This window comes from Poecilia formosa, unplaced genomic scaffold (genome assembly GCF_000485575.1).
Source record: "Poecilia formosa unplaced genomic scaffold, Poecilia_formosa-5.1.2 Scaffold12, whole genome shotgun sequence".
Lineage (NCBI taxonomy): Eukaryota > Metazoa > Chordata > Actinopteri > Cyprinodontiformes > Poeciliidae > Poecilia > Poecilia formosa.
Window position 1 is genome coordinate 2794570 of NW_006799951.1, and position 27740 is coordinate 2822309.

A 27740-nucleotide genomic window follows, 5' to 3' on the forward strand; every position below is an offset into this window, starting at 1 on the left:
TTTTTTTTTTTTTTTTTAATCAATTTTGCCTCAGGTATTGCACAGATGATATGCTGCTGAGGGAAATGATGTCAGACCCTTTGCTTGTTTTTTTTTTTTTTTTTTTAATCAATTTTGCCTCAGGTATTGCACAGATGATATGCTGCTGAGGGAAATGATGTCAGACCCTTTGCTTGAGCGTTACGGTGTGGTGATCATAGACCAGGCCCACCAGAGGACCGTTGCTACCGATGTGCTTTTGGGTCTGCTGAAAGAGGTCGCCCTGCAGAGGCCAGAGCTCCGCGTGGTCCTCCTGTCTGCGACCAAACCGGACCCCAAGCAGCTGAACCTCTTCACTGGGTCAGCACTGCCAGCCATCCACCTGGAGGCCCCAGAGGTTGGGGAGGTGGCGTACAGCAGCACGGGCGACAGCTACTTCTGCTCTGCTCTCCGTCTCGTGCTGGAGATCCATCGCTCCAAGGAGCCGGGGGATGTGGTTGTGTTTCTGGTGACGATGCAGGTAAGACGCAACCCTGCTGTCCTAAGTCTGACAAAAAAAATTGCTTTGTTGCTGAATTATCTCTGTTTATGTCCTCTATTAGGAAATAGATCTGGCCCATGGCATCCTGTGTCATGAAAAGCGAGGCTTGCCACCTGGTCTGGGTGAACTGCTGCCCATAGCTGTACATCCTGACCAACCTGGGAGTCTACCAACATTTGGGGAGGAGGCGGGTCAGACCAGACGAGTGTTCCTCACAAGCAGTCCAAATGAGGACTTTTTCTGGGCTTATAGCTCAATTAACTTTGTTATTGATGCTGGAGTGGAAAAAAGATTTGTAAGTTTTGCATTATTTCTTGTGATCTCACATCGATCCGACATTTGTGGCCAGTTCAGCCAGCTGCACTTTATGAACTACAAAACTTTTATTTTTCTACTTTCTGAATCCATTTAAAACATCTGAACATCTTAACAATACAAAGTTTGTTGTAAAATAAAACAGTAATTAAAAAAAAAAGAAAAATATCAAAAGACATCCAAGGTCTGCATTCCTGAAACTCAAAAAGTTCAGTAAAGTAACCCGGCTTCAGGTCAGAGGTGTTTCAACAGGCGATAATCCAACTGCAGAAACTTCCAGCACAACTCAGTTTTATTTCACAATTTTTTTTTTTCCTTTTCTGTTTTTCTGTACATTTCAAAATGTAATATGCACCATATCACAAAGCAACAGTTTGGTCCATTCTAATATCTAACGTTCTTCATATAAGGAACAGGCACCTTCACACCGTGTGAGGAAGCGAGGTAAAACCAGCTGTTTTATCTCCACTGTTAAACAGTATTTTATTAATACTTCTAAACAAGAAAACAAATAATTGCAGAGTTGTTGTTTTATACATTCTGTATTATCTTTATATGTCTCTAGCATTATCAGTACAATTAGCAGCATTTGCTTAGCTTCCTGTTATCTGCTGATGTCTCAGCAGAGATGCTCTGTCAGAGTGTATGTTTGTGTATCAAAGTGCATTAAAATAAAATCTATCAAAGAAAAAGAAAAAAAGTATATCCTTGCTTCTGTGATGCAGGGGGGAAAAAAAACTTTTTTAAAGACATAAATATATAGTTCTGGATCTCTCTAACTCCTTTTTGTCATTGTGTTGCAGGTTTACAACCCGAGAATCAGAACAAACTCTGTCATCATCCAGCCAATCAGCTCAGGTCAAAGCGAGTGCCGCAAACAGCTGGCTGGTCCAACAGGTGAGCATGTTTTAGGCACTTCTTGCTGGTTAAATGACCTTTTGGCCTTCAAAATCTGCTGGAATCTATGATTGCCAAATCTCAGAGGTGTTGTTTTGGATATGGCGACTGTGCAAGCCAGTAGAGGACGGTGAACTTACGTCCATGTTCAATAAAACCAGTTTGAGTTCATTTGAACTTTGCAAATTGATAAAAGAAGATGAGCGTACTGCGGCTTTTCGACAACGTACACGTTTAGCAACAATTCAAACGTGTCAAGAGAATATCTCCGATACTACTGCATCAAAACCCAAACTGGACTGATGTTGTTTACACCAAATCATGAACCCAGCATCTGAGCGAACCAAATTGCATCAGTCCGGTGTTTTCCAGTCTGTTATTGTCCAGTTTTTTCCTTAGTCAGCTAACTGATCTATCTGGGTCTAATAAAGTGGCCAGCGAGTGAATGTAAATCCGTAGTTGTGATTATCCAGCTGTGTGTAAGATTACCGTTCTGTCCTGCAGGCAAGTGTTTTCGTCTTTACCCGAAAGAGAGACAGCTTCCTGCGAAGATTCGTCCCCGTATTATGGAGTCTGACATCACCTCCACCGTGCTGTTCCTAAAGAGGATGGAGATCGCCGGGCTGGGTCACTGTCACTTTATCGACAGGCCAGGTGAGATTTATGTGTTCACAGGCTTGAAACAAAACAAAACAAAACAAAAACATTGAATAATTCTGCGGCTTTTGCAACAGTTAAGCCTGTGTTCGTCCCCGAAAAATTCACTTAGTGTTGGACGATAGAATCTTTCGATCCAATCGGTTTTGTTCTCTTCTTGCTCCAGCAGACAGGAACTTTTTTTTTTTCTTTTTGTTATTATTGAAAGGCAGTGAGCCATGCTTCAGCTGAGCCGACAGCTCCTGTTCTGTGAGCATCCTTTCAGCGCTGACCTCCTTCCGTGTGCTTTTGTTCTCGTCGGATTTATGCACAGAAAAGCACCACAAAACACGCACACACACTCATTAGCTGATTAGAGCACAGGCATGGCTGAGCCGGTGTGAGGGTGAGCAGATAATAGGGAGCCTTTCTTTCCCTCTTGTTTCGGCTTTCTCATTTAACACTATAAAAAATAAAAATAAAAAAAAAACTAACTCATAACATGAACCAGTTTTTTATTTTGCGTAGCGGCATGGGGCAGATGTTGGCGAGGATTACATCTCTGTAATCTGCTGCTGCCCTTTCGTTCTCACCATTCCCAGCAGGGTGCTAGACTTTGAATACTTCAAAGTAGATTTGTGTGGAATTAATGATCACCCGGTTTAAATACGGTAAAATACAGTTATAAATCCACTTTCCTTTGCTCGTGTCTGACATTTTGAACGTTATCCCACACGCCTCCTTTGAAATCTCTCTTTCCAGACCCCGGAGGCCTGATGCAGGCACTGGAGGAGCTGGACTACCTGGCTGCTCTGGATAACGACGGGAACCTTTCTGAGATGGGCATCATCATGTCTGAGTTCCCACTGGAGCCTCAAATGGCCAAGACTGTGCTGGCCTCCTGTGAGTTTGACTGTGTCAACGAAGTGGTCATCATTGCAGCCATGCTGACAGGTGATGGCAATTTTAACACCAATCTAAAAAAAAAAAACAACAATGGGCACGTGCAAAATCGTGCAGTGACTTAAAGTGTCTTGCAAAAAAAGTATTTCTCTGTAGTTTTCACCTTTTGCTCCAGTACAACCATAAGTGTCAATGGATGTTACTGGGATTTAATAAAATATACCAACACAAATAAATGCTTAACAGATTAGAAAATTGTCTCGTGCATTTTTACCCACCCGATTTACTCCAAAGCTGTCTGTAAAAGTATTTGCAACCAGCTGTCACTTTGTCACGTTGTGCAGATGAGGGGACAGTCTCTTGATAGCCAGAGAAACAGTGAAACAGTTCGTGTCAAAGTGCTTGCATCAGAAGGGCCCAGTCAAAGTTCTGGCCTAAATGTACGTCAGAATGTATGTGGACATTTTTAAATTGATATTCATAGACACTCTCCATTCAGTCAGACTGAGTTTGGGATATTCTGCAAAGAATGACGGTCAAAGATCTCAGGCTCTCAGGTGTGCAAAGCTCAAAGTATTTACAGCAGTAATTGTAGCGGATGGATGGATGGATGGATGGATGGATGGATGGATGGACGGACGGACGGACGGACGGACGGACGGACGGACGGATGGATGGATGGACTATTTTGTTGGTCTGTCACAGAAAATCCGTATAAAATTCACTGATGTTGTGGTTTGAAAATGATCAGATGTGTAAATGTTCAGCTTATATGAGCACCAACCGTATTGGTAAGTAAGTATTATCTTGTGCATCTTTTCAGCGCCCTCTTGCTTCACGGTTCCAGCTGTGGAGCTGAAGCCAGAGGCAGCCCAGTGCCTCATGAAGTTCCAGCACCCGGAGGGAGACCACTTCACCCTCATCAACATCTTCAAGGCTTTCAAACAGTGTCAGCAGGACGAATGTCAGTTCAGGGAAAGAAAACATAAAACAGTGGCATTAGGCCGCATCATGTCCCATTTCACCATTTAACTCTCTAAATCCGTCCTCGCCCGCTTTCTTTCCCTGCTGTGTCAGACTGCGACGAGGAGAAGTGGTGTCAGGACTTCTTCTTTAGCCACAGCGCCCTGCTGACGGCCGACGCTCTTCGAACCGAGCTCACCGACACGCTGAGGAGAATCGAGCTGCCCGTCTCAGCGCCCGCCTTTGGCTGCCGAGGCAACACGGTCAACATCAAGAGAGCCCTGCTCGCAGGGTTTTTCATGCAGGTCAGATATTGCAGATAATGTTGCCTTGGTGGGAGCACTGTGGGACATTTACATGCTCATGTAATCTATGCATTTGGAATTATACTGGCTGTTCTTTATTGGCCTGCAGTAAGATGGTGTTTCTGGCTTGAAGGAAGGTTAAATGATCTCTCCTTGACCAATTAAATGACGGACAAAGTGAAATTCCCTTCTATACTTTCAGGTTTCACTGTGGGTACGGCACAGTAAAGAAGCACTGACCTTCTTATAGATTTACATTGTCCATCTGAAACCAACCTAACCATATCTAACAAAGCAATTGCCTCTCTTTTACATCATGAAAAAATTGGGATTAACCACATATTCTGGGAAGCTGACTTCAATTACACTGCGGCGCCCAGGCCTGATTACTGTCACACTCCTGCAACAAATTCACCCCGATATTAAGAGATTCAATCACGCTTCAGAAATTAGGGTGCTGCGCGGCATGGCCAATTGATGCAGCTGTCAGGGATTTTATTCCAGCATGTCTTTTCTTATTGGCTTAGATTCGTCCTCTATTTGTTTCCCACTCTAAGGAAAAAAAAAAATCATATGATGCACTTTTCTGTTTGCATACTCCATGTTTCTCTCTCTTCATAAATCTTCCAATAGAGTGACTCTCGCTTTGGCTCTGATTCCCCTCAGGTGGCTCGGGATGTTGATGGATCGGGGAACTATTTCATTCTGACTCATAAACACGTGGCACAGATCCATCCGATGTCTGGATATGGAGCCAAGAGCCCCAAGCTGGGCCTGCCGGAGTGGGTGCTCTTCCACCAGCACACGTTCTCGGAGGACAACTGCCTCCGCACCGTCACCCACATAACGCCAGAGGAGTAAGCCTCGCTAACTTTTTCTTTACCCCCCACCCATCCTCCCTCCTTGAGCAGTTTTATACATACACTCAATTTTTTCAAAAAACTGGCTAGGTAGCAGATTCGCAGCTCAATCGGCGGCCTCTCTTACTGCTTGGAAGCACCCTGCAGAAACCCCGCGGTATCTTGGTTCAAACCTAATCAGACAGCCACGTTCCTCCGACCTCTTTGAACCACATTTAGAGCCTCGGTTCGGAGCGAGGAATTACAAATTCTGTTCTTTAGTGTCTGCTTGCTGGAGAGAGGAGGATTACGGATTGCCCAGATCCACAGGAATGCCGAGCAGCAGCTTAGAGTGTAAATGTAAAGCTTTGTTGGCTTCCTGATGCCCCTCTGCGTTTCATAATCTTCGGATGTTGATTTAAGGGTTTGAAACTGAGAGGTGTCCTGTGTCTTCAGTCCATCAAAAGTGGGCATTTCTCAAGACTGAGGATGTGTTTCATTGAATCACTTCATGAATCACAGCACCTAACGTCGTTCTCCTTGATTGCAGGTTCGTTCAAATGATGCCACAGTACTTTTTCTACAACTTGCCATCGAGTGAGAGCAAAGACCTCCTGCAGAATATCCTGAGCCGCGGAGCATCTCAGAACGAGGAGAGCAAGCGCTCGTCAAGCGAGGAGCCCCAGGATGACCGGACGTCTGACCGCTGCGTTGTACAGTGACTGTCAGACCCGCCGCTTCCAGTCACGGCTGGAACTAGCTGGAACTAGCTTGTCTTCACTTCTAGCATCGACACCATCTGGATAGCTGAGCTGTTGTCACAATGTCCTTGATTTCTATTTCTATCAATCACTTTTCCCTCCATGTGTGCCCCTCCTCCTTTTCTTTATCAGTCAGTGTTTTATTTTAAATAGTAATGTACAGTGCACTAACATAAAAATAAAATATTTAACATATATGGCATTATTGCTCAGTACAAATTTGATATTTGCATACATTTGTTATAATTTTAAGACTAAAGACCCACTTGAGTCATTGTTTTTACTGGGTGGAACGACAATACAGTTATTAAAAAGTACAATTTGGTGCACAAGTTTGAATAATTGGATAATTAGGGTAAACCTTCTAGGGTCAAATATATACACTATGTTACCAAATGTATTGGGACACACATTCAGATAATTAAATTCAGCTGTTCTGATCACTTCCATGGCCATGAGTATATAAAATCCAGAGCCTTGGCATATAGACAGCATCCACAGCAGTTTGTCAAAAAGCAAATTGCTGTGCATAGAGGGATTTGTGGACTGGGTTTCCATAGCTGGTGGTGAATGCAGTGTTGTAAAACACACCAGCACTGGACTCTGGAGCTTTGGAAACATGTGCTCTCACAATAAATCATGCTTCTGAAAATCATCCCAAATTGATGCAAAAAAAAGAAAAGCACATCTATGAAAGATTGAAATTTGTTACATTCACACCCGTGAGTGTATTTAAGCGTATCGCCATGGTTTGTGTGTCCTTCCTGTTTATTTTCTGAATAGTTAACCATTCTCTGGTTCTCATTTTAATTTTTTTCTGCCCTTACTGTCCAACTATACCCTGCAGCACAGAGGGTCGAGTTTGATTAATGAGGTGTGTGAACAGTTTGGACACGCCTGCAGCTCCATCTGCTGTGGACTCGCTTTAATGACAGCAGGGTCACGGAGTGCAGCCGGCTCCACAGTGTAAATACGATGTCCTCTCTTCAGCTACAAAACCCATGTGCAAGGACACCTGCTGGCTTTGTGAGAACATGGTGGTACCTTTAAAAACCTGCCATGTTAAATTGGATTTTAAAAAAGGCATTCAGTCATTTTAGATCAAAACATCAGTTATTCACGTGCAAAGGGAACATATCTATCTTTTTTTAAATGTGTGATCTAACGCTTTCATAAAGAACACAGATCTTTGAAGAAATACAGCATACTAGAATTAAAAAGTCCTTTACTTCTTTGAGCAACCATGCAAAAACAAAAATAGACTCACTTTCTTACATACAGCATTATGGACACAACCAGCTCTCTTGATTTTTGCATTGAATGTTGCTCAACTATTGCACAATTTCTAAAGCAAATGTTGTAACTTAATCAAAATCACTTTACTTTTTTTTCCACAGCATTATTGATAAACAAAACAAAACAAAAAATCAAACACCACACAACCTGAAACCGATCTGACCCCAATGATAAATAATTTCTCTCAGCCTCGAGGAAAAGAATTTATTTCTTTGCTAGAAAGTTAGAAACGTCCATCAGTCTGGTTGTATGTAGGTAATAAATTTAAATTTTCAAATGTACACTTCCTTAAAAAAAAAAAAAACGTTACAGTTTAAAAGTGGTGATGCAGAAACCACTGCCACGATGCAGATATTAAAAATAAATGAGACAATAATAGTCCCTGCCCCTTGAAAAAAATTAAAATAATTAACAGCGATGCCTGAGTTTGTTATCCGACACCTCGAAGCTGTAAATGACAGATTACTGAAATGCTTCTCAGAAGGCCTAGTCAAAGTACTGACTCATATGGCTGTACTACAAAGCAAAGTGAATGACCTGTGTTGAGATGAATGTCAGAGTTTTCAGTATCATGACGGTGGATTCGTTTGACACCAGATCAATAGCTCATTATCCAAAAGAGGCGCACTTCTTTTGGATAATGAAACGCCCTAAACTTCTCACAGTTTAGGGCTTTCATTGTGAGAAGTATTTAAAGTCCTTTACAATTCAACATGAAGTAAAGGCTCTTGGTTGGACTATTAAACAACAACAACCCTGACATCCATCATAGTGTTTCTAGAATAAATAACTCACCGCATTCAATCTAAAAGCCTCCAGTTTTTGGTGACGGCAGGTAAAGAAAGAAAAAAAGTGCACAGTGCATCACGTCACCATCCGAACAGCAAATCAAATCGATCTCTTCAAATGGGCAGTTTTTTTATTATTATTATTTTTATTTTATGAGAACCAATGCCAAACTTCCATTAATTTTAACAATGATTTGAAAATATATCTACATCTGCAGATTTATTAGCGTACACTACAACAGTTGGCTAGTTAAATTACTTCAGTATTTCCATATATTGCAATATCTGAGAATTTTCATTTTAAACAGAAAGTGATGCATTTAAAATCTAGATTATTTTGATGTCTGATAAAAATCCACCTTTTCCTTCAGAAAATAAAATAAAGTCTTTTTAATACAAAAATGTTATGGCCTAAATGCCACGGTGAAGACTGCTGACTGCTTAATGTAATATTTACAATTATGTCCATGGAGTTCTCCATGAATATAATTGTCAATGTTATATTAAGTTCTGTCTAAAAATAATTCAATATAACTTTCTGAAAAACAGATTATGGGGGTTTTCATCAGTTGTGAGTGAAACATTAAAATGAACAAAAGTAAATGAATGAAATATATCACTCTGTTTATACTAAGTTATGTTGAGAGCTTTTCTGTTTTATTTCATAATGAAATAAATTCACTTATCAATGCTCTTAGTCAGTAACGTGATTTGAGACTTTTATGTGCGAGAATAAATAAATCAACCCTTCTGTGTGGAGGCAAAACTCAAAAGCTTATGTCATAACCTAAACAGTAGCTATTGAACTACAAAACTACAAATTTCCAGCTGTGTTATCCCGCTGCTTCTCTCAATAGATGCAGCAAACTTTCTGTCATGATAAAGTATCAGGGGTTTGCTCTCCGTAAGAACACCGCATGGTTGCTAGGTACATTTTGAGTGGAAAAGGCATCTAGTCATAACACTCTTAACCTCAGAGTGTAGAGACAATTGTAGTCAAAGTTGCTATACACTGTACTCCTCTCGTCCTCTCTGTGCTTTAAGCTCCATTTATTCCTGTGTTGTCACTTCCTGTTTACGGGGTCAGCTGCTGCAGGAGCTCGATGTAGAGCTCAACGCGACTGAGGAGGGGCGCGTCTTTCTCAGAGCGCAGCAACTTGGAGTACACGGCCTTGTAGTTTTTCAACATGTCCTCGTCTTTATTGCTGCGGAGCAAAACAGAGGTGAGCTGGTCAGCGACGAGCTGATCGCAAGAAGATCGCACGCTGGGTTTTAGACCGCCGCTCACCTTGGTTTCCGCTTGGTTGTCGTCATCAGTTTGATCACTTGTAACAGCAGGAAGGAGAAACTTGGCTCAAACACGCCAATTAACTTCAGCACCTCCTGGAGGTCCAATCCAGACGTGGAGACGCCGACCCTGTCGGGAGAGTCTGCTGACTCGGCGGCAGATGGTTCCGTCTGCTGCGGGGAGGAAGAGAGCGTCACGCTGTGAGTAACAATAAGTGGTCAGAGTGAGTAACTTGAAGAAGGATTTCAAGTTTTTACTGACTTCCTCCTGCTCCTCCAACAGCTCCTTCTGGATCAGCTGGAAAGCGTGGCGGGTTTCTGACATGATCTCTATCGCTCCAATCAGGCTCTTCAGCTTAGCCACGCTGCTGCTCTGACCTTTAAAAACACACAACATGGCTAACCGTAGGAAGGTTTTGGAAGAGAAATAATCACACGCGAGTCCAAAACATTTCAAAGATGAAAGGTTCCCCCCACCCGTCATGGTGAACTCGGTGAAAGCCACCCTCTCCAGCAGCGTGCGCAGCAGCTCGCAGGGCGCGTCTTTGAGGCTGAGGAACAGAGAGACGGCTTTGCTGTAGTGAAGCTCCGCCAGGTTGCGGTGTTGCTTCCTCAGGTGTTCGTCCCCCACCTGCGGCACAAGCGCAACCGGTTTCTCAGAACACAAATGCGGCAAAGGATGACACAGCAACACAGGAAAGGAGTTCTTCAGACAAATAAGATCATCAGAACTGAGTCGCACTTGGTTTCTAAAGCAGCTGTGGTACATGGAGGCCAGGCGGTGGTGGATGGTCGCAGCTCTGTACTGGTACAGCGGTTGCCGGGCCGACTCGGTTTGCAGGTCGCAGTATTTCAAGGACTTCATCATGGCGTCGGTCACCTCGCGTTCAATCTGTACAATCAAAACGCAAAAACGCAGCTTTTGAAGTGGAGGAAACGCAACGTCGTGGGAGCAAGTCGGGCATGAATGTGTGCACCTAAATAAATCAGAATATCATTTGAACTGAATCATTTCAGAGTATCAATGCAAAGAGTGAAACTCATAAATTTCCACCCTCCGCCTTTCTGTTCATTTTGATAATTGGATAAATGGATGGCTGCCAATGAAAAACTAAAACCGAACTAAAATTTCTCAGTTAATTTGGTCAGATTAATATGTTGGTAAACCAACCACAGTGGTCATTAAAATCCAGTGTTGACCATAGCAGGACATGTGTATATTGACATTTTTTTATTTTGTTTTTTTGGTAGGTAATCAATCTATAAATTATTTGAGTTTCACATTTTGAATAAAAGCACCTTAAATAAATTAACTTTTGATGTTTGCTGATAGAAATATTCCCTGGAGTATATGCCTGTTAATATTGTCAGGTGTTCCTAGGAAGTGGAAGAAATGCCTGGTGTGGTGTGGTGTGTGTGTGTGTGTGTGTGTGGACCGACCTGCTCCTGGGCCTTCCTGGACAGTGGTGCGTAGTCCTGCAGAAGTGTAGCCAGGGTGAAGTAGGTGGTGGACAGCTCCCAGTTCACACTGTCCCATACAGCTGGGTGGCTCTTTCTGCTACCCAGCGCTCTCAAAGCTTGCAAGTAATAGTCTACGGCCTGAGGTAAAAAAAAGATTAAAAGTAAAAAAATAAAGTATAAGTGGAAAAAACTATTTTATATTAGATACATTAAAAACTCCTTGATATATTACCTTGTTGTAGTAAAGGGCCTCATCTGGAGAGAACTCTCCTCTGCTCCCGTCGGCAGAGGCAGGACAGTGGGCCTGAGCGCAGATCCTCATCAGCCTGCCCGTGTTGCACAGCAGTAAGGCCGTGTTGGTGCTGTCCCTGATGGCTTCAAAGTCCTTCATTCCTTTTTCAAAGAAGCTGAAGCTCTTCTTCCACAAGTCCTGCTCTGCTGCGGACACAGACTTCTTCACTAGAACAGAAACAAGACAGCAGCTTAGTTTCGCCACTAGGAAAACAGATCCCGGGAAGTCCCGTGAATGCTAAACAAATAAATACACACGTGTAAGAAATCCAGAAGGTCTGATAATTTACCTTGTTTTTCTGTCTGCATGGCTGCAGCCTGGTTCATGTAGTAGACCCCCATCTCGTTGCGAATGTTTCCCAGCCGCTTGAGGACCTGGGACAGCTGGTCGGAGGATTGATCTTTCAACACCTCGGAGGTGAGCATCTCGTGTGCCGCCTCGTAGCATCTGCAGCTAACAAACAGCTGGTACTCGGGGTCCATGGCCAGATCTGTTGCCATGCTGAAGTCTAATGAAAAGAAAGAAAGATGATTAATATAATCAATAAGACCAATTAAACAAACAAAAAAAACAATCACAATAAAAACTTAAAATCATTTTTATATCTGTGTTTAAGTCAGTGTGGCCAGGGTTTCGGGGTGCATCCACATCTGCTTTTAGGGAATCTATAAAACACGGCTATATACATTTTAATAAAAGAGACTTAAATCTTATTGTCTATTGTCCAGACCTTTCAAAATTTGCAAAGTGGGCCCCTTTCCTTTAATAAGCAAACCAATACAATCTATAATAATTGACACATCTCTTTCCAACAAACAATTTGACAACTCATTTAATTAAAGTATTTCAGCTTGATTTATTTGAGTTTATTTAGTTGAGCAGGTAAAAAAAAAGACCCACATTAATTTCTTGTCCCTTTTTGCCCCTTTTTTTTTTTTTTGGCCTCAAGTTCTTTTGACTTGGTGATTTTGGCCTGTTGTGACACCTCTAGTTTAGGTGATACAGAATGAAGACAGACCCTGGCAGCTGCTCTCTCTGTGCATACTGTGCAGGATCTCCTGGTCCTCTTTGGTCTGGTAGCTGTACTCCTCCAGGTACGCTGCCCTGTTGCTGGCGTTCTGGGCCAGCATGAGCTGAATGTCTCCACAGAGCGACAGGCACTGGCTGTGAAACTGGAGCAAATGCGGGTGCAGCGTTTCGCTCACAGAACAGTAAGCATCTGAGGGAGGTGATAAAATACAAAATAAATGAGGAACATAAAAAGACCTGTGGTCAAGAACTGTGAAAATTCTTATTAGGGTGTTAAAAAGTTATTGCTTAATCTGATAGATGTAGTTTCAGCTGTGGTTTCTTTTATTACACTTTAATGCTAGATTAATATAGAATTGAGACGATACAAATTACAAGCTACGCATTTTCAAAATTTATATTTTGGATAAAAAAAATAAATGAATTAAAAAAAAAAAAAAAGAAGGGAAAAGCCTCTCACCGTAACACTGCAGGGAGAGCTTGATGTAGCGCAGGGCTCGTCCGTACTTCAGCAGGTTGGTGGCAGCGTCCGACAGGACGTAGTACGCCTTGGAGGCTTTGAGGAAGAGCTGCAGTTTCATACGGTGCTGCCAGGAGCCTGGGATCATTCCTGAGCGTGTTGGGTGCTTCTGGTCGGCCTGCCCTGCACCCGCTGGGGTCATGCGGGAAAATCCACAAGTTCACCATTAAGCAATGGTGTTTTTCCATTTTATTTTTAACTTCTTTTCATGACGTGAGCAGAGTAGTCTCACCTCTCTCCAGAAGAAGAGAGATGCCTTTCTCGGAAGCTCCATTGCTGCCTCCATCCTCATATTTTAGCGGGATGGGAGTGTTGGGGTCGGCAGCGGGCAGATCGCTCTCCTTCTTGATGCTGCCATCCACCGCTTTCAACCCCTGTGGATTTATTACGGCCATATTTATGTCTCTGATTTGGCTCTTCTGAACAGTAAGACTGTGACCTGACATTATGCAAGAACTCGCCTTCAGTACGTAGCTCAGGACATGTCTGCATCGTTCCTCTTTGTCTTGAGAAACTGGAAAAGCACAACTTGGCTGCGGAAATAAAATCATATCGACGCTTTTTGCTTTAAAACTTTCCCCATCTTTAGTCTGAAAACAACTAAAAGTCATCTCTTACTCTGATTTGGTGAGTTGATTTGTATTTCTCAGGGACCGACAGCTCCCCCACGGAGCGGATCACGGCTACCGCTTTGCTGTCGTCCTGCGGCCTGGAGCGGTTGCCGTAGGAACCCATGTCTTCGCCGTCCTCTGTCAGATCGTCGTCGTCGCCCTCCTCTTCCTCCCTGTCCTCGTCGCTGTAGCTGTCTTCGGAGCCGCCGGCCCGCAGCGACTCCCCTCCGTCTTCGTCGGGCAGCTCGTCGAGCTGGAACAGCTCTGACAGCATGTAGTAGGCCGAGGCGATGATCTGAGCACGAGCAATCAGGGACAAAAAAAAAGAAAAAAAGAAAGAAGCAATCAAAGGAGGGGTTGGGTTCCTTAAGGCCAAAAGCTGTTGCCCTCTGAATCAAGAGGTTTCACACCGCATGGCACAAACGTCGGCTCTGAAAGCTACGGGTAAAACTGGAAGTGGAATTTTTCTCTTTCACATACCTGAGGATGTTTCTCCGGATCAAGAAGTTTGACGCAGTTTAGGAGCAGAGTTCGGATTTTGCCGTAGTGCTTTCTGTTTTGACTTGCCTTCAGCATCAAGTTGCTGGCCACTCTGCGCCACAAAGCCAAACAACGACAGAATCTTATCTCAACTCTTAGTATTTTACCTTAACATATATATTTCAACTTTACACATTGAGTCCCTCCACTTCTTTTCCCCTGTACATTTTTCACTACTTAACTACTTCTGCATACGTTGTGCCATTTCAAACATTCAACTTTTACCATAATCTGCTCATTCAGAACGTCAATCACTTTGGGCCACGTTGAGATGGAACCTTCTTTCTGGCATACCTCGCATTGACTGAAAGATTTCACTCCTCTATGATTTTTCTCCTTTTGCTTTATTCTACCCATTTCTTACATTACAATTCATGTAGATTTTTTCCGTTCAATATTATGTACCAAACATCATCACAAGCATGCTCCTATCCAGAGAGTAGTAATAAAATAACACAAAAACAACCCAAATAAATAAATAAATAAATAAAATAATAAAGTTACTCACCTGTACAGTAAAACAGCAACAGGAAGAGTGAAGGGATTCTGACATTTCTCTTCTTCAGCCTCCTCACACAAAGTCGTGAGATCGTAAAGCTTCACTATGTCACTCCCGCTAGCTGTGGATTGAAGATGTGACAGAAGAAGACATTAGATCCACAAAAAGAGAGCAATTAGAGCAAATAAATAAAAGTATTTCCCGCCCCACACCTTTGAAAAGCCAGTAGGTGTGACCCTCTTTAGTGCAGTTAGACTTTAGGAAGGAGAGGATATTTTGGGCAATGTCTTTTACCACCCTTGTAGAGAACGTCGAGTTTTCCAGATGAGGGATTTCTTCTGTTTTTATCATTTCATATTTCTGAATGAAAACACAAGAAAGCAAAAGGAATTAAACAAATGTTCAAGAATTGTCAAGGAGCTGTGATATTGAACTAAAATCCCCACAAGCCAACAAATCAGACAAAAAAATAAAAAATAAAAAACTCAGCTTAATGTTGTTTTCAGGTTTTGTGTCCTGGATGCCTAGATTTAACATGTTAATAGTGTGCACACCATTTCTAAACAGTCAGAAGTTTGTGTTAACTCTCTGGCAATTTACCTGAACAATGCCATTGACGTGAAAACACATGACGAGCTCTGGGACGTTGCACATGAGATTGTCGAGCCAGTAGTCGATACCAGTTAAAATGTTGATTGGTTTGTTGCTGTCCCTGGAAAAAAATTAAAAAAAAAAAACAGAGAGCAAGGGTTCAATCTGGGCTCAACGCAGAGGCCATTAAATCAAAATATGCTGCAGCAATCTTTGGAAGCAGTCCAACAAACATTTGTGTAAATTGATCCATTTCTTTTCTTTTTTTTTTTGTTTGCCAACGCTGCACATCTTAGCAAACACCAGAAGAAGTCAGCAAGAAAATGAAGACATTTTAATTATTCTAACTCAACTACTGCTCTGAATGTTTGGTTTGTTTTTTTTGTTCAAAACACTTGGATTAGAATTAAAACCTTATTTATTTATACCTTTTAAGAAAGACAAAGGAAATTAGTATAAAACCTGCTCAAACAAACATGTATGAAGTAAACTCCTTCAACTTTCCACATTTTATTAAGTTACAAACAGAAACTCCAATATATTTTTATTGGAATGTGACTTGATATACAAACACAAAGCGATGCATTACTAAGATAACACTAAGAGAAGAATTCATCATCAGACCTTAGTCTCAGACTAACAGCAGGATATCGACCACCTCCAAAAATAGGCATGTTGGATCCAACCAGCATGTGGATGTCCTCAAACGTCCACATGATGTTTCGCACAAAGTCGTTCCTTAAACCCTGTAATATAACATAATATATATAAGTAAACAAGTAAGCAGCTGCAGCAGGATTACATTATTGAAGAGTAAAATATGCTACCTGACTGTTTTCTCCTTCGTTGAAGAGAGTAGGAAGATTCTGCTCTTTAGGCACTGATGTCACCTGACCTAAAGCAAAGTTTCTGTCCACAGGAACACTTTCCTGAAGATTTAACAAAATAAGCACTTAATTTGTGTAGACATCCCCTATAAAATGTATTTTAAAGCTTCCTAAATCTAACTTTGAGCTGAGGAACCACCTTTAATCTCATGATAGCTAAGTTACCTGTTTGGGAGTATGTGCTTCCTCTGCTTCAGACATTGCGCTGGTGAAAGTAGCAGGCCAGGAAGAGCTGTACTCTTCGGCTCCGTTCTCCTCATCCTCTTCTATCATGTCTTCTGTTACAGGTTCTGCAGCCCCATCACCATTTATACTGCAGAATATAATGGTGAAAATTAAAGCATCTTCAGAAGTCAAATTAAACTGCATATCAAAACGTATTTGTCCAGAAGTAAAACCCAAACTCTCACCTGTAGTAGAGAAACTTTGACAGGATGGCTTTCTGATACCAGTGCTCTTTGCTCTTCTTCTTTCTCTGCCATTTTTGATCTATTAGGCGCTGGTAAATCTCTTTGAGCCACGTCCAGTCTCCCGTCTACAACAAAACATTTCAGCACTTAGTTAACAGAAGTTGTCATTAGTATAACTGTTCCGACGGAGTTGAATAAAACACGTCTCCCTGTACTTGAGAAGATCTTCTTAGGAGTTCCTGAGTGTCCAGCTCATCCAAAAGCAGCGTCCTTCCGACACGATGAACAGCCATACTAACATGGGACTTGCTGTAGGGGATTTTCAGAAGCTTCTTGATGTTCTGCAGAAAACAGAAAAGAATAAGTTTGGCCATGTTCATACTTCAGAAACAAGTTAGACAGATAAGGATAAGGAAAAGCGCTACCAACCTCAGAATCTGATACGACATCCACGTCATCGCCAATGCAGTCAATGAAGTCATAGGCCATCCCAAAACTGTAAGGATGAAAAAAAAATTAAATAGATCCCAATACAGATTTTCACTTATGTTTTTTTTTCACTTATTCAAAGCTTCACCCACTCTGAGGCACTTTATTTAAACATGGCTGCTAGATCTTTACATGCTCTTGGAATTATACAATAATAAGTTCTGCAGTGATGCCAATTGCAATTAATTATGTGTAAGTCATACTGTGGAGAAACTGGCAATCCAGTATGTTGTTATCGGTCTTCCTGAGAGCTTTCTAGACATTTTATTTCTTTCAGAGAGCAATCATCCCAAATACCAAATGTCTGGAACTGTAATGTCCTTTGTAAATCTGGAACTTTCAGTACTTACAAGTTATACAAGATTTGGCTCAAAATATTACATTATTGTGCCCTACTGCAAAAGTTACGAAATACTGAGATTCCAGACTTTAATTGCAAATGACAGTTTTCTGCTACTTTGTTTCACAAAAATGAGCTAAAAGGAGGGTTTGGCTAGTTGCAAGAAGAGGGAGCTGGCACCAAATTATTCCTCAAACGTGCAGAAGTAGTTCTCATCTAACAGGAGTTGAGGTCAAGTTAAAGCCTTAATTAGAACAGGAAATGGGATTTACAACTCTTGAGGAAATTTGCGACACAGGAGTCTTTCCTTTCAACGAATGTACAAAATACAGATAAAATAAAAATGTCCACTGCAGGATTTTATAAAAACATGAAAAGAAGTTTAAAAAAAAAATTCTTACTGTTTCTACATCGTGTTTATTTGGGTCACACACACTAAAGTTGCCATTAATGATTAACTCTCAAGATGGAGCATAATTGTCCACAACTTTTCTCTTTCTGACTGCAAAATTATGCTTTTTCTCCCCACTATCTCCCCTTGTCGTGTCTACTGGAATGCTGATGGTACAGGCTGTGCTGAAGTTGTATGACTAACTGGTCATAATAAATCTCGCTGGATGTTGTGCACAGCAGCAATTTCGATTGCTTGGGTTACAAATTTTCCCTCGCAAATGAATATGTAGGATGGTTTTGCAAAAAACATGACCCAGCTCGCTGTGCGCCTCTCACAATCCTGGCTTTGTTTTGCCAGTATGCTGAATGGTTTGCTGCTACACAGGCACCACATCTTTAAATTTTGCTATCCCTTATTGTCATGTGTCTGCGACAAAACTGGTGCTCACGTCTAGGGGCATCAAAGAGATATGTGCAATTCAGAATAGCAGAAAACTTCTGTATTCTGACATTGTCAGGATAGTTATGTAAGGTGTGTCAGATCTAACCAAATTGGTCAAAGTGACGCCGGGTGTATAAAACCCTAACCCTGTAACTAAACAAAACTTTTTCACACCTCTTAATGGCATCCCTCATGTCATTCATAACTCCACAGAAACTGCACTGGGTGTCTGTGTTATGATTTATTTCATTATTAATTCTCCCTTGGTGTATTTTAAGCAGTGTTATCTAGGATTAATACCATTAATATGGTAGAAAAGACTGATCTCTATATGATTTTTATGTTTTAGAGGCACAGGGACAGATTATTTTTGTTTCTCCTATTTTAAAGAGTTTTTTTCACACACAGATTTTCAAGACACATTTTGCTTGTTCAAACTAACTGAACTTGCAGCGTTTCCACTGTACACTAACGAATGCCAATACCTAGAGAACGGTTTGCTCTTGCTGCTGGAGCCCAACACAGTGGTGCCAGCACTGCCCAGCTGGGGGTTTTCTCTCAGCCAGTTGGCAGGTGGAAGCTTTAGGTCCGTCTTCTCCTGCAGGAGGGCGTAGGTGGTCGGAGGTGGGGCAGCAGAGTACTTGACCACGGCGCAGCTCTTTACTTCTCCATTCCCTAAGCACACTGTCATGTCCTGTAAATAAGACAATTAGATATCAGATTATAATTTAGAAATAATAGTCATGTTACTGCTAAGTTTATTTTATTTTTTATTACTTAACACAATTAGTAAAAATAAAAAAAACAAAGCAAGCAAAATGATTTTAAAATAAAACGTTGATGTCACGTCCACTTGAGTCCAAAGTCACAAAGTAAAAGGAAGATTTTACAGAGATAGAACCAGACTATTGAAAAACTTAAAAGAAACATGAAAATCTTACAAAATAAATGTATGAATTTAATAATGATGAGTAATTTCATTCTGTAGATCTGTGTACATGTCAGATGTTTCAGGGTAAAACATCTAGAGACAGTAACATGTTTTGCCAGTTAAGAAAATATTGTAGTCAGTTTTAAATTATTTCGCTCCAATAGCTTGACACATGTTTCTGCTGCTGTCTTTGTTGTACCCTCTAAAACGGCTCATCATAGTGAGCATCGCAGTTTGTGCCGTGAGAAGCATGACCTTTGGGGCAATTAAATGAACTGTTATAGGTAAATTACCTTACATTTTCTCTAATCACTGAAAAATGATAATCAAAAAATGTGTATGCTACTTTCAAATATTAATATATGGTAATATTTAAAACAACTTACTAAATTAAAATGTTTTAGGTGACTGGGTTGCACCTTCTCGGATTTTAAACTGAACGGCAGGACATAAATTGTGGTACATAGTACTCTTAATATACTTTTATCAATGCAGCTGTGGCCGCCTTAGTAAACAGAAAACTAGATTTTTATTATTTTGAGGGGTGTCTCGACACTTGTGGCGATTTTTTAAGTGATTAAACTAACATAACGCCAGGAAACTTAGCAAATGTACAAACTTTGCTTATTAAAACACGACAATAAACATGTCATTTTAAACACATCAAATACAATATAATACTGATCAGCCTGATAACTTACATGTTTGCTATAGTCTCCTGTGCAAGAGGGACCACCAACATCTTCTTTTGAATTATCCATGGGAACCCCAGGCTCTCTGTCCTCAGGTGGCAAGCTCATACTGGACAAGTGAGTCTTTCCACTTCTCTCTGCTATCCTCAACGTATTTCTAACAACTGGAAAACAAACATTTAGCTCAGGCGACACAAGGAATGGCTTTATAACGTACGTAAACACACAATTGCATCGATAAAGTCAGTGGCAACTTCAGACTGTCAAGCTAGCTCAAGAAAACAGCAGTCAACGTGGAAAAAAGTGGTTTCACAATACGAGTATAGCACTAAAGCTAACCCACACTCAAATGACAACTTGCTATTACGTTTCGCAGTCTAAATAATGTATACCCACTAGTCAATAAACAAGTTTTAGACGCCTGTAGCCTACCTTTTTCCCATCTGCAGTCACTCTGTGTGCAGTTCTCACACTGACAACAAGCTAATGACGACTTCCTGTTTAACGGTAAAACGAACTGCAAAACTATTCTTATTTCCTATTTATAAAAAATAAACCTGTTTGGAAATTGAGCAAAAAGAAAAAAAATCAGACCGTTAATATGCTACACAAACTTTATGTATAAGAATATTTGATTTAAAAACTCATTTTGAAAGGAGGCGTGAACCGGAAATACATTGAAGAGTTCTTTCTAGAAAAATGGAGCGCTTTCTCTTTTATTCTGAGGGCTTTTATTCTGAAATTCACGGACAGTTTGACCCTTTTTCATAGTGCTTCATTTTCAAGGACCACAATTCGTTAATACATACTTTGTTTTACAAATATTACTGTAATTATTACTGTCATTAAATAACTTAAACCATCACTGCGCTCGTAAAACACACCATAGGATCTAAGCAGACCAATAGTGGCATTATTATCCCCGCTCTGCAGGTGAGCCTGACAGCTGAAGCATATAAAGAATCCATGATATGTTGCAACACAGGAATGTGGAAGATTTAAACTAAAATAAAAACTCATATATGTATTTAAAAAATGATGAATACACATGTAATGAATTATTTTTCCACATTTAATATGTCTTGTAATTTAAAGTATTTATTAATTTCATTTATTTATATCCAGTTTAAAACGAATTTCACTCACTGATGCATTTACATTATATTATATTATATTATATTATATTATATTATAACCTACATTCAGGGAATGCCACGCTGCTTACTTAACAGGGAGGAGTTGCGACACTTCGCTGCTGGACGCAAATTCTCCTGGTGATAACTCCGAGTTCATTTTCTCCGCAGAACAGAGTCGACCCTTGGTGACAGCTCAAGGCTTGTGAACGGGAATAAACTGTGGAGCAGTTCACGTGTAACAATGGGGAGCTGGAAGAATCACGTGCGATCTCAACTTCTTCACAGAGACGATAAAGAAAAACTGCCATATGTTGGCGTTTTCAATAGACGTAAGAACAATGTCTCCATATTTACGGATCCTCGTTTGTGATAATTACTGCTTTGGCATAATCGCTTGTGTCCCTCCAGTCACTCAGCTGGAGGACCAATTTGAAATTCGCACAGGGATTTTGGAGGATCTTCAATGTAAAAGGTTAGTATGACCTATTCTTTTGAGACATCGACGTTGTATTTCATTTATATTTTCAGTTATTTATTTATTTATTTTATTTTTATTTTAGTTTGGAACGAGCAGGAGTTGACATAAACACCAAACTCCTTCAACTCCAGTTGAGAGAAAGTGAACACTTGGCAGAGAAAGTGAGTTTAATGGGAAGCACATTAAAAAGTTCTGAAACCTACAAGTAGACATGCGTAAATGAACATAAAATCCAAATATTATTCTTTGTTTAGTAGGCTATTTGAGTTCAGAAAGTAAAACTCATTCATGTAGTCATTACAGACAGAGCTTAGTTCTGTTAATTTTGACAAGTAGTTTCAGTATTTCAGTATTAGAAATTGGTTTATGTAATATTTACATTTCTCCTGACAAATGCATCTTTTGTTTTCACTGTTTGTCATATTCATTAAAAAAGGAAGAAATAAATGCTTGAACTACTGTATAGTCCTGGGTGCAAGTTAGTATATGTAGAAGGTTTGGGCACATTTTTCATCATTTACAAGCATTATTATGGAATACGGCTTGCAGCATGGTGAAAGCACTAACTACACTCTTCAAGTCATTGCTATTTGATTTGTTCGGTTCCTGACCTTTAAACTCATGATATTTTCTCATAATCCAATCATCCAATCCCCTTTTTGTCTCCCCAGCTGTCTCAAACTGTCTCCGACATGACCTCAGTCTTGTATGTGAAAGAAGCTGAGGTCCAGTACTGGCAGTCACGGTAATGTACACCCTGGCATTTCCCTACTGCAGCCTCTTAGACAAAAGAAATAAGCACAGAAATTGCATGAAATAACTTATTGCACTTAGGATTACTATCTGACTATTAAAGCTTGTGCACTATGCGTGAGAAGCATCTGTTTCTATTAAAAATCATATCAGTCTCATTGAATAAATCATGCGTTTCAAAAAATGTTCTAGCTATCTGGACTGGTTTATTCTCTGTTTCAGGGAACCTAAACTGCATGAGAGGAGTGTATGATGAAAACATTTCTGATTTATTTTCAGAATCAATCGCCCAAGGATCGCCAGCAGTGGCTTACATGTCTGCCTGTGGAGTTTACTCTCTGAGGCCAGAGGGTTGTTGGGTGTTTGGCTGTTTTTGAACTGAATTTTAAATAATCTCAAAGATTCTCTTGCTGAAAGATTGAAGAGTGGCTTCTGTGAAAGAACCAAGTCGATTGAATTTTAACTAATATCTTGTTTTGGAACGTGTCCAGCCTGTCGTCCTCTTCGACTCTATAGGTCATCTCGTCATTATCACTCTTTATCACTCTATTGCCAACTCAGCTCTTAGAAGGACACACAAACCAGAAGATTTCCATTTAGGATAAAAAAAAATCAATGTTTAACCAGGTTTTCTAGTTTTCCTTTGACTTTAACATCTACATTAGCCTTTTTTTCAAACCAGCTTTTCTTTTTCAGAGCATTCTTGGTTAGAACATTGAACAAGTATGATCAGAGTTAGTCTGTGTGTCTTCTTCATATTACTCAGAAGAGTTGGTTGAGATGACATCTGAGCCCATTTAAGAAAAAAAAAGCTTGCTGTTGAGTTTTTTAACTTGTACCTTGACCATCAAATATCTGCGTTTAGGAACAGAACTACAGAGAGATCAATGCATGATGACCATTTCACAACTTTGCTGTTCCAGCGTGTCACAACACCGCCAAGAGGCGCTTACTCTGGCTAAAGCGAAAAACAACTTAAAGGCTGCCCTCCAAGAGTTTGAGTTCACCATGGAGTGTCAGTCCAAAGAGCTAATGGCCCTGCGCTCAGAGCGCACCAAACTGAAGGAGGCGCTGGAGCAGGCCCACAGAGACAAAGAGGAACTCGTGCAGCGATGGATCGAGGAAAAGAGCGCTGAAGCAGATCGACTGAATGAACACAACGACTTAATGCAAACGTAAGAGCATCAAAGTGAGATCAATGTTGTAATCAAAGCTTGAGAAAAAGTTATCTGGTCATTGTGAAAGGATGAAATGGCAGTCAATGGGTTTTTTTTTTTATCTTTCTTTGTTTCTTTTTTTCCCCTGAAGTTACTTCTTTTTACCAGGTGGCAACATCTGGACAAACAGCTGAAGAAGCACCTCCACGGCAAAAGAGGAAAACGCTTTACTCACTTACTGACAGACGTTACGGATGGTGCGACAGAAGCATCTCAGTCAGTCATTCAGGGTCAGAGTTCTCTCCTTTTAGATATTTATATATAAAATGTTTTCACTTTTTTTTTCTCCTTCCGTTTGGTTGTTTTACTTAAAGTTCTCAACATTATTAAAATTTATATTTAACCTTCCATTGGTCCAAACATGTTGGACTTCAGACTCTATGTTTTTAATGGTAACCTTCTTAACATGCCCTTTAAACTGTGGACTTTCTTCTCTTGTCCTCAGGAGTTCAAGACTCTAGACAGGAAGTTGAGATTAAAACAGCATCTCTCCTCCAGAAAATGTCTGGTATCGCTAACCCTGACTTCATAGTAGAGACATTTATTAATCTGTGTTTGTTTAAATGAAGGCATCAATAATGGCACAAAATGGGACGTGCATAGGACAAAAAATGTCTGGTGTATTTAAATATTGTCTGGTGTATTTAAATATTAGCTATGAGCTGCAAAATGTGTTTGTTAAAATAAATATGTTATAGTATCCAATTATGAGCAGATTGTGTTTCAACATAATTATAAAAACACTGAAAATGTTTACTTGAATGTAAGTTCTTGTTTTAAGAGGAATAGGATGATACTTTTTTTGTCTGCTGGTGTTTTTTTGTTGTTGTTTCTTAGGATTTTAAGTCTTTATAAAAATAACCTTGCTTTGTAAACAGAAAAAGTGTACCTGATTTAAACTGATTATATTCTGGTGGTTTTTATTTGTAAGCCATAATAAAAGTAAAGGAGCATGCTATTTTTTTTTCTTTTTGTCATCATGCATAAACGCTTGCTTTTTCTATTTAACGCACCATGAGTATGAAACTTTCTTTTCAAAAATGTTTCATTATTTTTAATAAAACATTGTTTTTCCTTGCTCTAATGCATGAAAATAGAAATATCTTTTTTTCTATTATTCATGTAGGTTGTGTAGATTCTGTTACTTAGGATAATAAAATAAGGAATGAGTAGAGATAAACGTAATTACAAAATAAGAAATTTGGGAAGAAACCCACATTTTCCAGTACATAAAATCTTTGAAACAAATAGTTTATGGGTAGCATACTCCAGCAAGAAGGCAGTTCTAAGTGCTTTGCATAAAAAACCCCAGCAAATGATAAAGAACGCATTAAATTGCAGTGGCAGAATAAAGAGAAATAATGGAAATTAATAGTCGAATTGTTAACCATGTCAGAAAAAGTCTATTCTACAATTGTTTCAGATGTTTCAGAAATTCTGCACTTGGTTCACCGTGTTTATATTTATAAATGTCAGAAAATGACAAAAAACATCTCAATATTTTATGAACATTATTTGCAAATGTCCTCTCATCTGCATTTTACACGTTGCTCTGACTTTTGTAGCTGCTTAAGAATAGAGGTGTCCTTTATTCTTTATTGTCCCACAGTTTAATGTGTTTCTTTACAGCAAAGTGGCCCAGATTGCTCACTAGCACAACTTCAGAGGGAAGCTTGTACAAGCTATTATTCAATTTCCTGAGCAAATAAACTGGACTACTTTCCCCGTTCTGTATTGCTGTCAGAATTCCAGATCCGCAGCTCCGTGGTGATCTGGTATCAGATTGCATGTTGCCTGTTCCAGGTTTCCATGGTCACCACAATTTTATTTAGCTGTTAAGCTGAACAGAATGTGTGTGTTTTGTTCCACTGAAACCACTCAATAGTGACGTCTCAAACTGTGTCAAGATGGTGAAAGGTGGAAAACGCTACCGTGGTATGGACAAGGATGGCCAGTGGGTAAGAAACTGTACATTTTATTGACCTTATGCAGCAAAACATTCAAAACTAAATGCATTCTGGTTTTATTTGTCTTTGTTCTCAGTTTGCCCATCCACACAGTTCAAAGTTAGCATCTCGTGAAGCCTGTACAACTACTGGCGCTATGCTGAGTGAGACTAAAACATTGTTGCCTCAGGATCGGCATGTGAAGCGCTATCCTAAATGGAAAATTCACCAGGTCTGTGTGTTCATGTGTTTAGAAATTGAAATACATTGTTTTGTCCAAATTAGCCAATGAAATCAGATTTTTGACATTGAGTTGTGTTGTGTTGTGAATATTTACGTTTATTGCCGTTACTCCTTTAGGCGATTTGACAATGTACAAGAGAAAATAATTTTGAGGAAATTCATGTGTCACATTGATGTGAGCAGTGGCTAAAGTGTAAAGTGGGGAAAAGCACGACCTCACCAACTTGTTTTCCAGCTTAACACTTGTTTGCTATATTTTGTGACTTTTCAGACTCCTTTCACAAGTTTCTCAAAAAAGTGAATAGCGACTCTTTTTTATGTTATTAGAGACTTGAATGGCAAATATTGCAGATTTAAGCAAATTTACAGGAAATTTGTATTAAATTTACATGCAAACATAAAGTATAGCACCCTTAAAGAACAATTTAGACAGCTTATCAAACAAAAAATGATCTGGGGTTTAGCTACTCTGCTTGTAAGCTGAAAGGAAAGCTTCCAAACTGTGCAGCAATCGATACGAACACAGCAATTACATTTTTTCTGCTGCTTTCCAGCGATCCAGGGAGGATTATCCATTATCATGTCATGACAATAAGACCACCTTAAAAAGTAGCATCTCAGTCTTCTCTAATGTGAGTATTTATTTAGTTTCAGCACATGAAGGATGTGTTTCTAAACGCTAATGTCCTTTCCACACATGTGTCTTTTCTGTGTTTGTGTACATCAGGGTGTGGGACGAAGGAAGTATTCTAGTGATCATATTCAGACCAAGTCTCAGGTCTGTCTGGCCCACGATTCAGGTGAAGAGCCTCCATGCAGCTTCTCTCCAAGCCAACCTGGCTTTACTTCAGTGGAGGTCTTTAGTGTACCTACCAAGAACAGGAGGTTCCCTCGAAACCACAAACTGAGGTCAGAAGAGGCCTTTCAGGAGACAAGGGAGCAATTCATGTGGTTTGGACAAGACACAGCCCGTGTCCCAGTTGGTCTGGATGTGCTGGTAACTGCCAACTTGTCGCCACCTTCAGGACGCTGAAGGTGGCGACCTCCAGACGTACGATGAAAACGTTTGGGTGGCTGGAATAAAAGATTCAGTGAGTTTTAATTTGAGGACACGCAGTCCAAGTGTTGGTTCAATAACAAAACTTCAGATGGTAGTAAAGAAACAAATATGCGTTATTGTGTCATTTATCTCAACTATGAACCAGGACTCTGTGCCTTTTAATAAAGTTTAAATTGAACTGAATTTTAATACTGTAAATATAATTAAATATTTGACAAAACTGCTAAAAAAAATTAATCTTAGATAGCATTACTCTTTTGAGATTCAAATATTGCTCGAATCCCCATGTACCAAAAATCTCTAATACCTTTTAATCTAAGGCCTCTCCTGGAACCTTTAAATGGTGTCCAAAATCCACATAGCATTTACCCAAATACCCTGGAAAGGGCACAGAAAAGTCACTTGAATAATTACGTATGAGCAATAAACCTCTTCACACTTTTACGTCTAAAGCTAATTTCTTCAAACATCTGCAAAATTCAAAGTTCTTTTGAACACACCTTTATATTTACAGTAATTTAAATTACCTTTTCCGAGCAATTAGTTCTCTCTCTCTCTTTATTATTTTATGGCCCATAAACCTAAGTTCATAATCGAAGTGTCAAAATGTACTTCCAGCTAATAAGAACCTGCCTGTAATATAAACTTTTAACACTGTGACGTTGATAGTCTCCATGTTTGCCAGATGGGGGCAGCAGACAGGCATGAGTCCTGATCTGGCATGCTCAGGCACACGAGTCCCTTGCTTGGCCAAGCTTCATGAGAGATCTAATAACCAAAACCTCTGTGTGAAATGAGCCCGCTTTGGGAGGGAACATGTGTGGAAAATAATTACAAAAAGAATGTAGCTATTTTAATTCAATGTGTATCAACATGACGACATTAAATTTGAGCATGTGAAATAAATTAGGCCTGATTTGAGTCATAATGGATGGGTTTGTTTCACCCCTGGGGATCAAATGGATGGATATGTTTGTAGCTCCCACAAGAGGAGAGGAAGTGTGGGAGAGTTGTGGAAAACACTCCACGGGAAAAAAGAAAAAGAGAAAAAAAATAAGAAAAACCAGAAGAATCTGTGACCAGTCCTTTTCTTTAGAGAACGCTACAACCAGCTGCTTTCTTTCTCTAAGTGCTCACTGGGGATGGTGGCTTTTCTCACCAGTGTTTTTTCAACTGATGTAATTAGCTCATCCGCGTACTAGATTAACCTTGTAGGAGTTTGTTTTGCTTTAAGAGAACAAAACACTAAGACAAAATTGTTTTTAGCTTT

The 27740-nt window shown here is 40.1% G+C and overlaps 4 protein-coding genes across 8 annotated transcripts in view; 3 read left to right on the plus strand and 1 right to left on the minus strand.

Moving 5' to 3' along the window:
* The window catches only part of dhx32b (DEAH (Asp-Glu-Ala-His) box polypeptide 32b), a 10533-nt gene extending 4070 nt beyond the window's left edge, over positions 1 to 6463 (plus strand). The window contains exons 7-11 of one of the 2 annotated variants that reach the window (XM_016667973.1): positions 3131 to 3271; positions 4095 to 4235; positions 4349 to 4539; positions 5206 to 5396; positions 5929 to 6463. In XM_016667973.1, the coding sequence (XP_016523459.1) occupies positions 3131 to 3271; positions 4095 to 4235; positions 4349 to 4539; positions 5206 to 5396; positions 5929 to 6100 (836 nt within the window). In that variant the 3' untranslated portion in view covers positions 6101 to 6463. Of the gene's footprint in view, positions 1 to 3130; positions 3323 to 4094; positions 4236 to 4348; positions 4540 to 5205; positions 5397 to 5928 lie in introns of both variants that reach the window. The other variant, XM_007545352.2, reaches the window with a different exon arrangement.
* A 1068-nt stretch (positions 6464 to 7531) lies between these two features.
* On the minus strand, positions 7532 to 20156 carry edrf1 (erythroid differentiation regulatory factor 1). Of its 3 annotated transcripts, none has more exons than XM_007545356.2 (26): positions 20070 to 20156; positions 19647 to 19801; positions 18500 to 18708; positions 16780 to 16846; positions 16566 to 16691; positions 16351 to 16475; positions 16106 to 16253; positions 15881 to 15982; positions 15678 to 15799; positions 15063 to 15174; positions 14675 to 14822; positions 14472 to 14583; positions 13904 to 14015; positions 13431 to 13718; positions 13274 to 13345; positions 13045 to 13186; positions 12753 to 12935; positions 12282 to 12482; positions 11553 to 11771; positions 11204 to 11430; positions 10951 to 11109; positions 10253 to 10402; positions 9988 to 10141; positions 9773 to 9888; positions 9512 to 9684; positions 7532 to 9428 (listed from the first exon to the last, which is right to left on the minus strand). In XM_007545356.2, the coding sequence occupies exons 2-26, from the start codon at positions 19743 to 19745 to the stop codon at positions 9299 to 9301; spliced, it is 3696 nt and encodes a 1231-aa protein (XP_007545418.1). In that variant the 5' UTR covers positions 19746 to 19801; positions 20070 to 20156; the 3' UTR covers positions 7532 to 9298. The 3 variants fall into 3 exon arrangements, with proteins under 3 accessions (XP_007545418.1, XP_016523458.1, XP_016523457.1); XM_016667972.1 differs by having other exon boundaries at positions 9512 to 9681; positions 12753 to 12944; XM_016667971.1 differs by having other exon boundaries at positions 12753 to 12944; positions 20070 to 20155.
* A 245-nt stretch (positions 20157 to 20401) lies between these two features.
* On the plus strand, positions 20402 to 24301 carry LOC103133565 (autophagy-related protein 16). Of its 2 annotated transcripts, XM_007545353.2 has the most exons (8): positions 20402 to 20570; positions 20942 to 21102; positions 21182 to 21245; positions 21334 to 21412; positions 21923 to 21996; positions 22928 to 23179; positions 23330 to 23451; positions 23667 to 24301. In XM_007545353.2, exons 2-8 carry the CDS (start codon positions 21015 to 21017, stop codon positions 23786 to 23788), a joined length of 801 nt encoding a protein of 266 aa, XP_007545415.1. In that variant the 5' UTR covers positions 20402 to 20570; positions 20942 to 21014; the 3' UTR covers positions 23789 to 24301. The 2 variants fall into 2 exon arrangements, with proteins under 2 accessions (XP_007545415.1, XP_007545416.1); XM_007545354.2 differs by lacking the exons at positions 20402 to 20570; positions 23667 to 24301 and having other exon boundaries at positions 20864 to 21102; positions 23313 to 23406.
* A 720-nt stretch (positions 24302 to 25021) lies between these two features.
* On the plus strand, positions 25022 to 26644 carry tex36 (testis expressed 36). Its single transcript, XM_016668036.1, has 4 exons — positions 25022 to 25179; positions 25265 to 25399; positions 25965 to 26042; positions 26138 to 26644. The coding sequence occupies exons 1-4, from the start codon at positions 25129 to 25131 to the stop codon at positions 26441 to 26443; spliced, it is 570 nt and encodes a 189-aa protein (XP_016523522.1). The 5' UTR covers positions 25022 to 25128; the 3' UTR covers positions 26444 to 26644.
* Positions 26645 to 27740: the final 1096 nt, after the last annotated feature.

Coding starts and splice junctions, on each gene's coding strand:
- tex36 (XM_016668036.1), top strand. CDS start 25,129: ATGGTGAAAGGTGGAAAACGCTACCGTGGTATGGACAAGGATGGCCAG. Junction 25,180..25,264: donor TGGACAAGGATGGCCAGTGG/GTAAGAAACTGT, acceptor CTTTGTTCTCAG/TTTGCCCATCCACACAGTTC. Junction 26,043..26,137: donor GCATCTCAGTCTTCTCTAAT/GTGAGTATTTAT, acceptor TGTGTACATCAG/GGTGTGGGACGAAGGAAGTA.
- edrf1 (XM_016667971.1), bottom strand. CDS start 19,745: ATGAGCTTGCCACCTGAGGACAGAGAGCCTGGGGTTCCCATGGATAAT. Junction 13,187..13,273: donor TCCTGAGCTACGTACTGAAG/GCGAGTTCTTGC, acceptor ATAAATCCACAG/GGGTTGAAAGCGGTGGATGG. Junction 12,483..12,752: donor GCTCTCCCTGCAGTGTTACG/GTGAGAGGCTTT, acceptor CACCTCCCTCAG/ATGCTTACTGTTCTGTGAGC.
- LOC103133565 (XM_007545353.2), top strand. CDS start 21,015: ATGGGGAGCTGGAAGAATCACGTGCGATCTCAACTTCTTCACAGAGAC. Junction 21,246..21,333: donor GAGGATCTTCAATGTAAAAG/GTTAGTATGACC, acceptor TTTTTATTTTAG/TTTGGAACGAGCAGGAGTTG. Junction 21,413..21,922: donor GTGAACACTTGGCAGAGAAA/GTGAGTTTAATG, acceptor TTGTCTCCCCAG/CTGTCTCAAACTGTCTCCGA.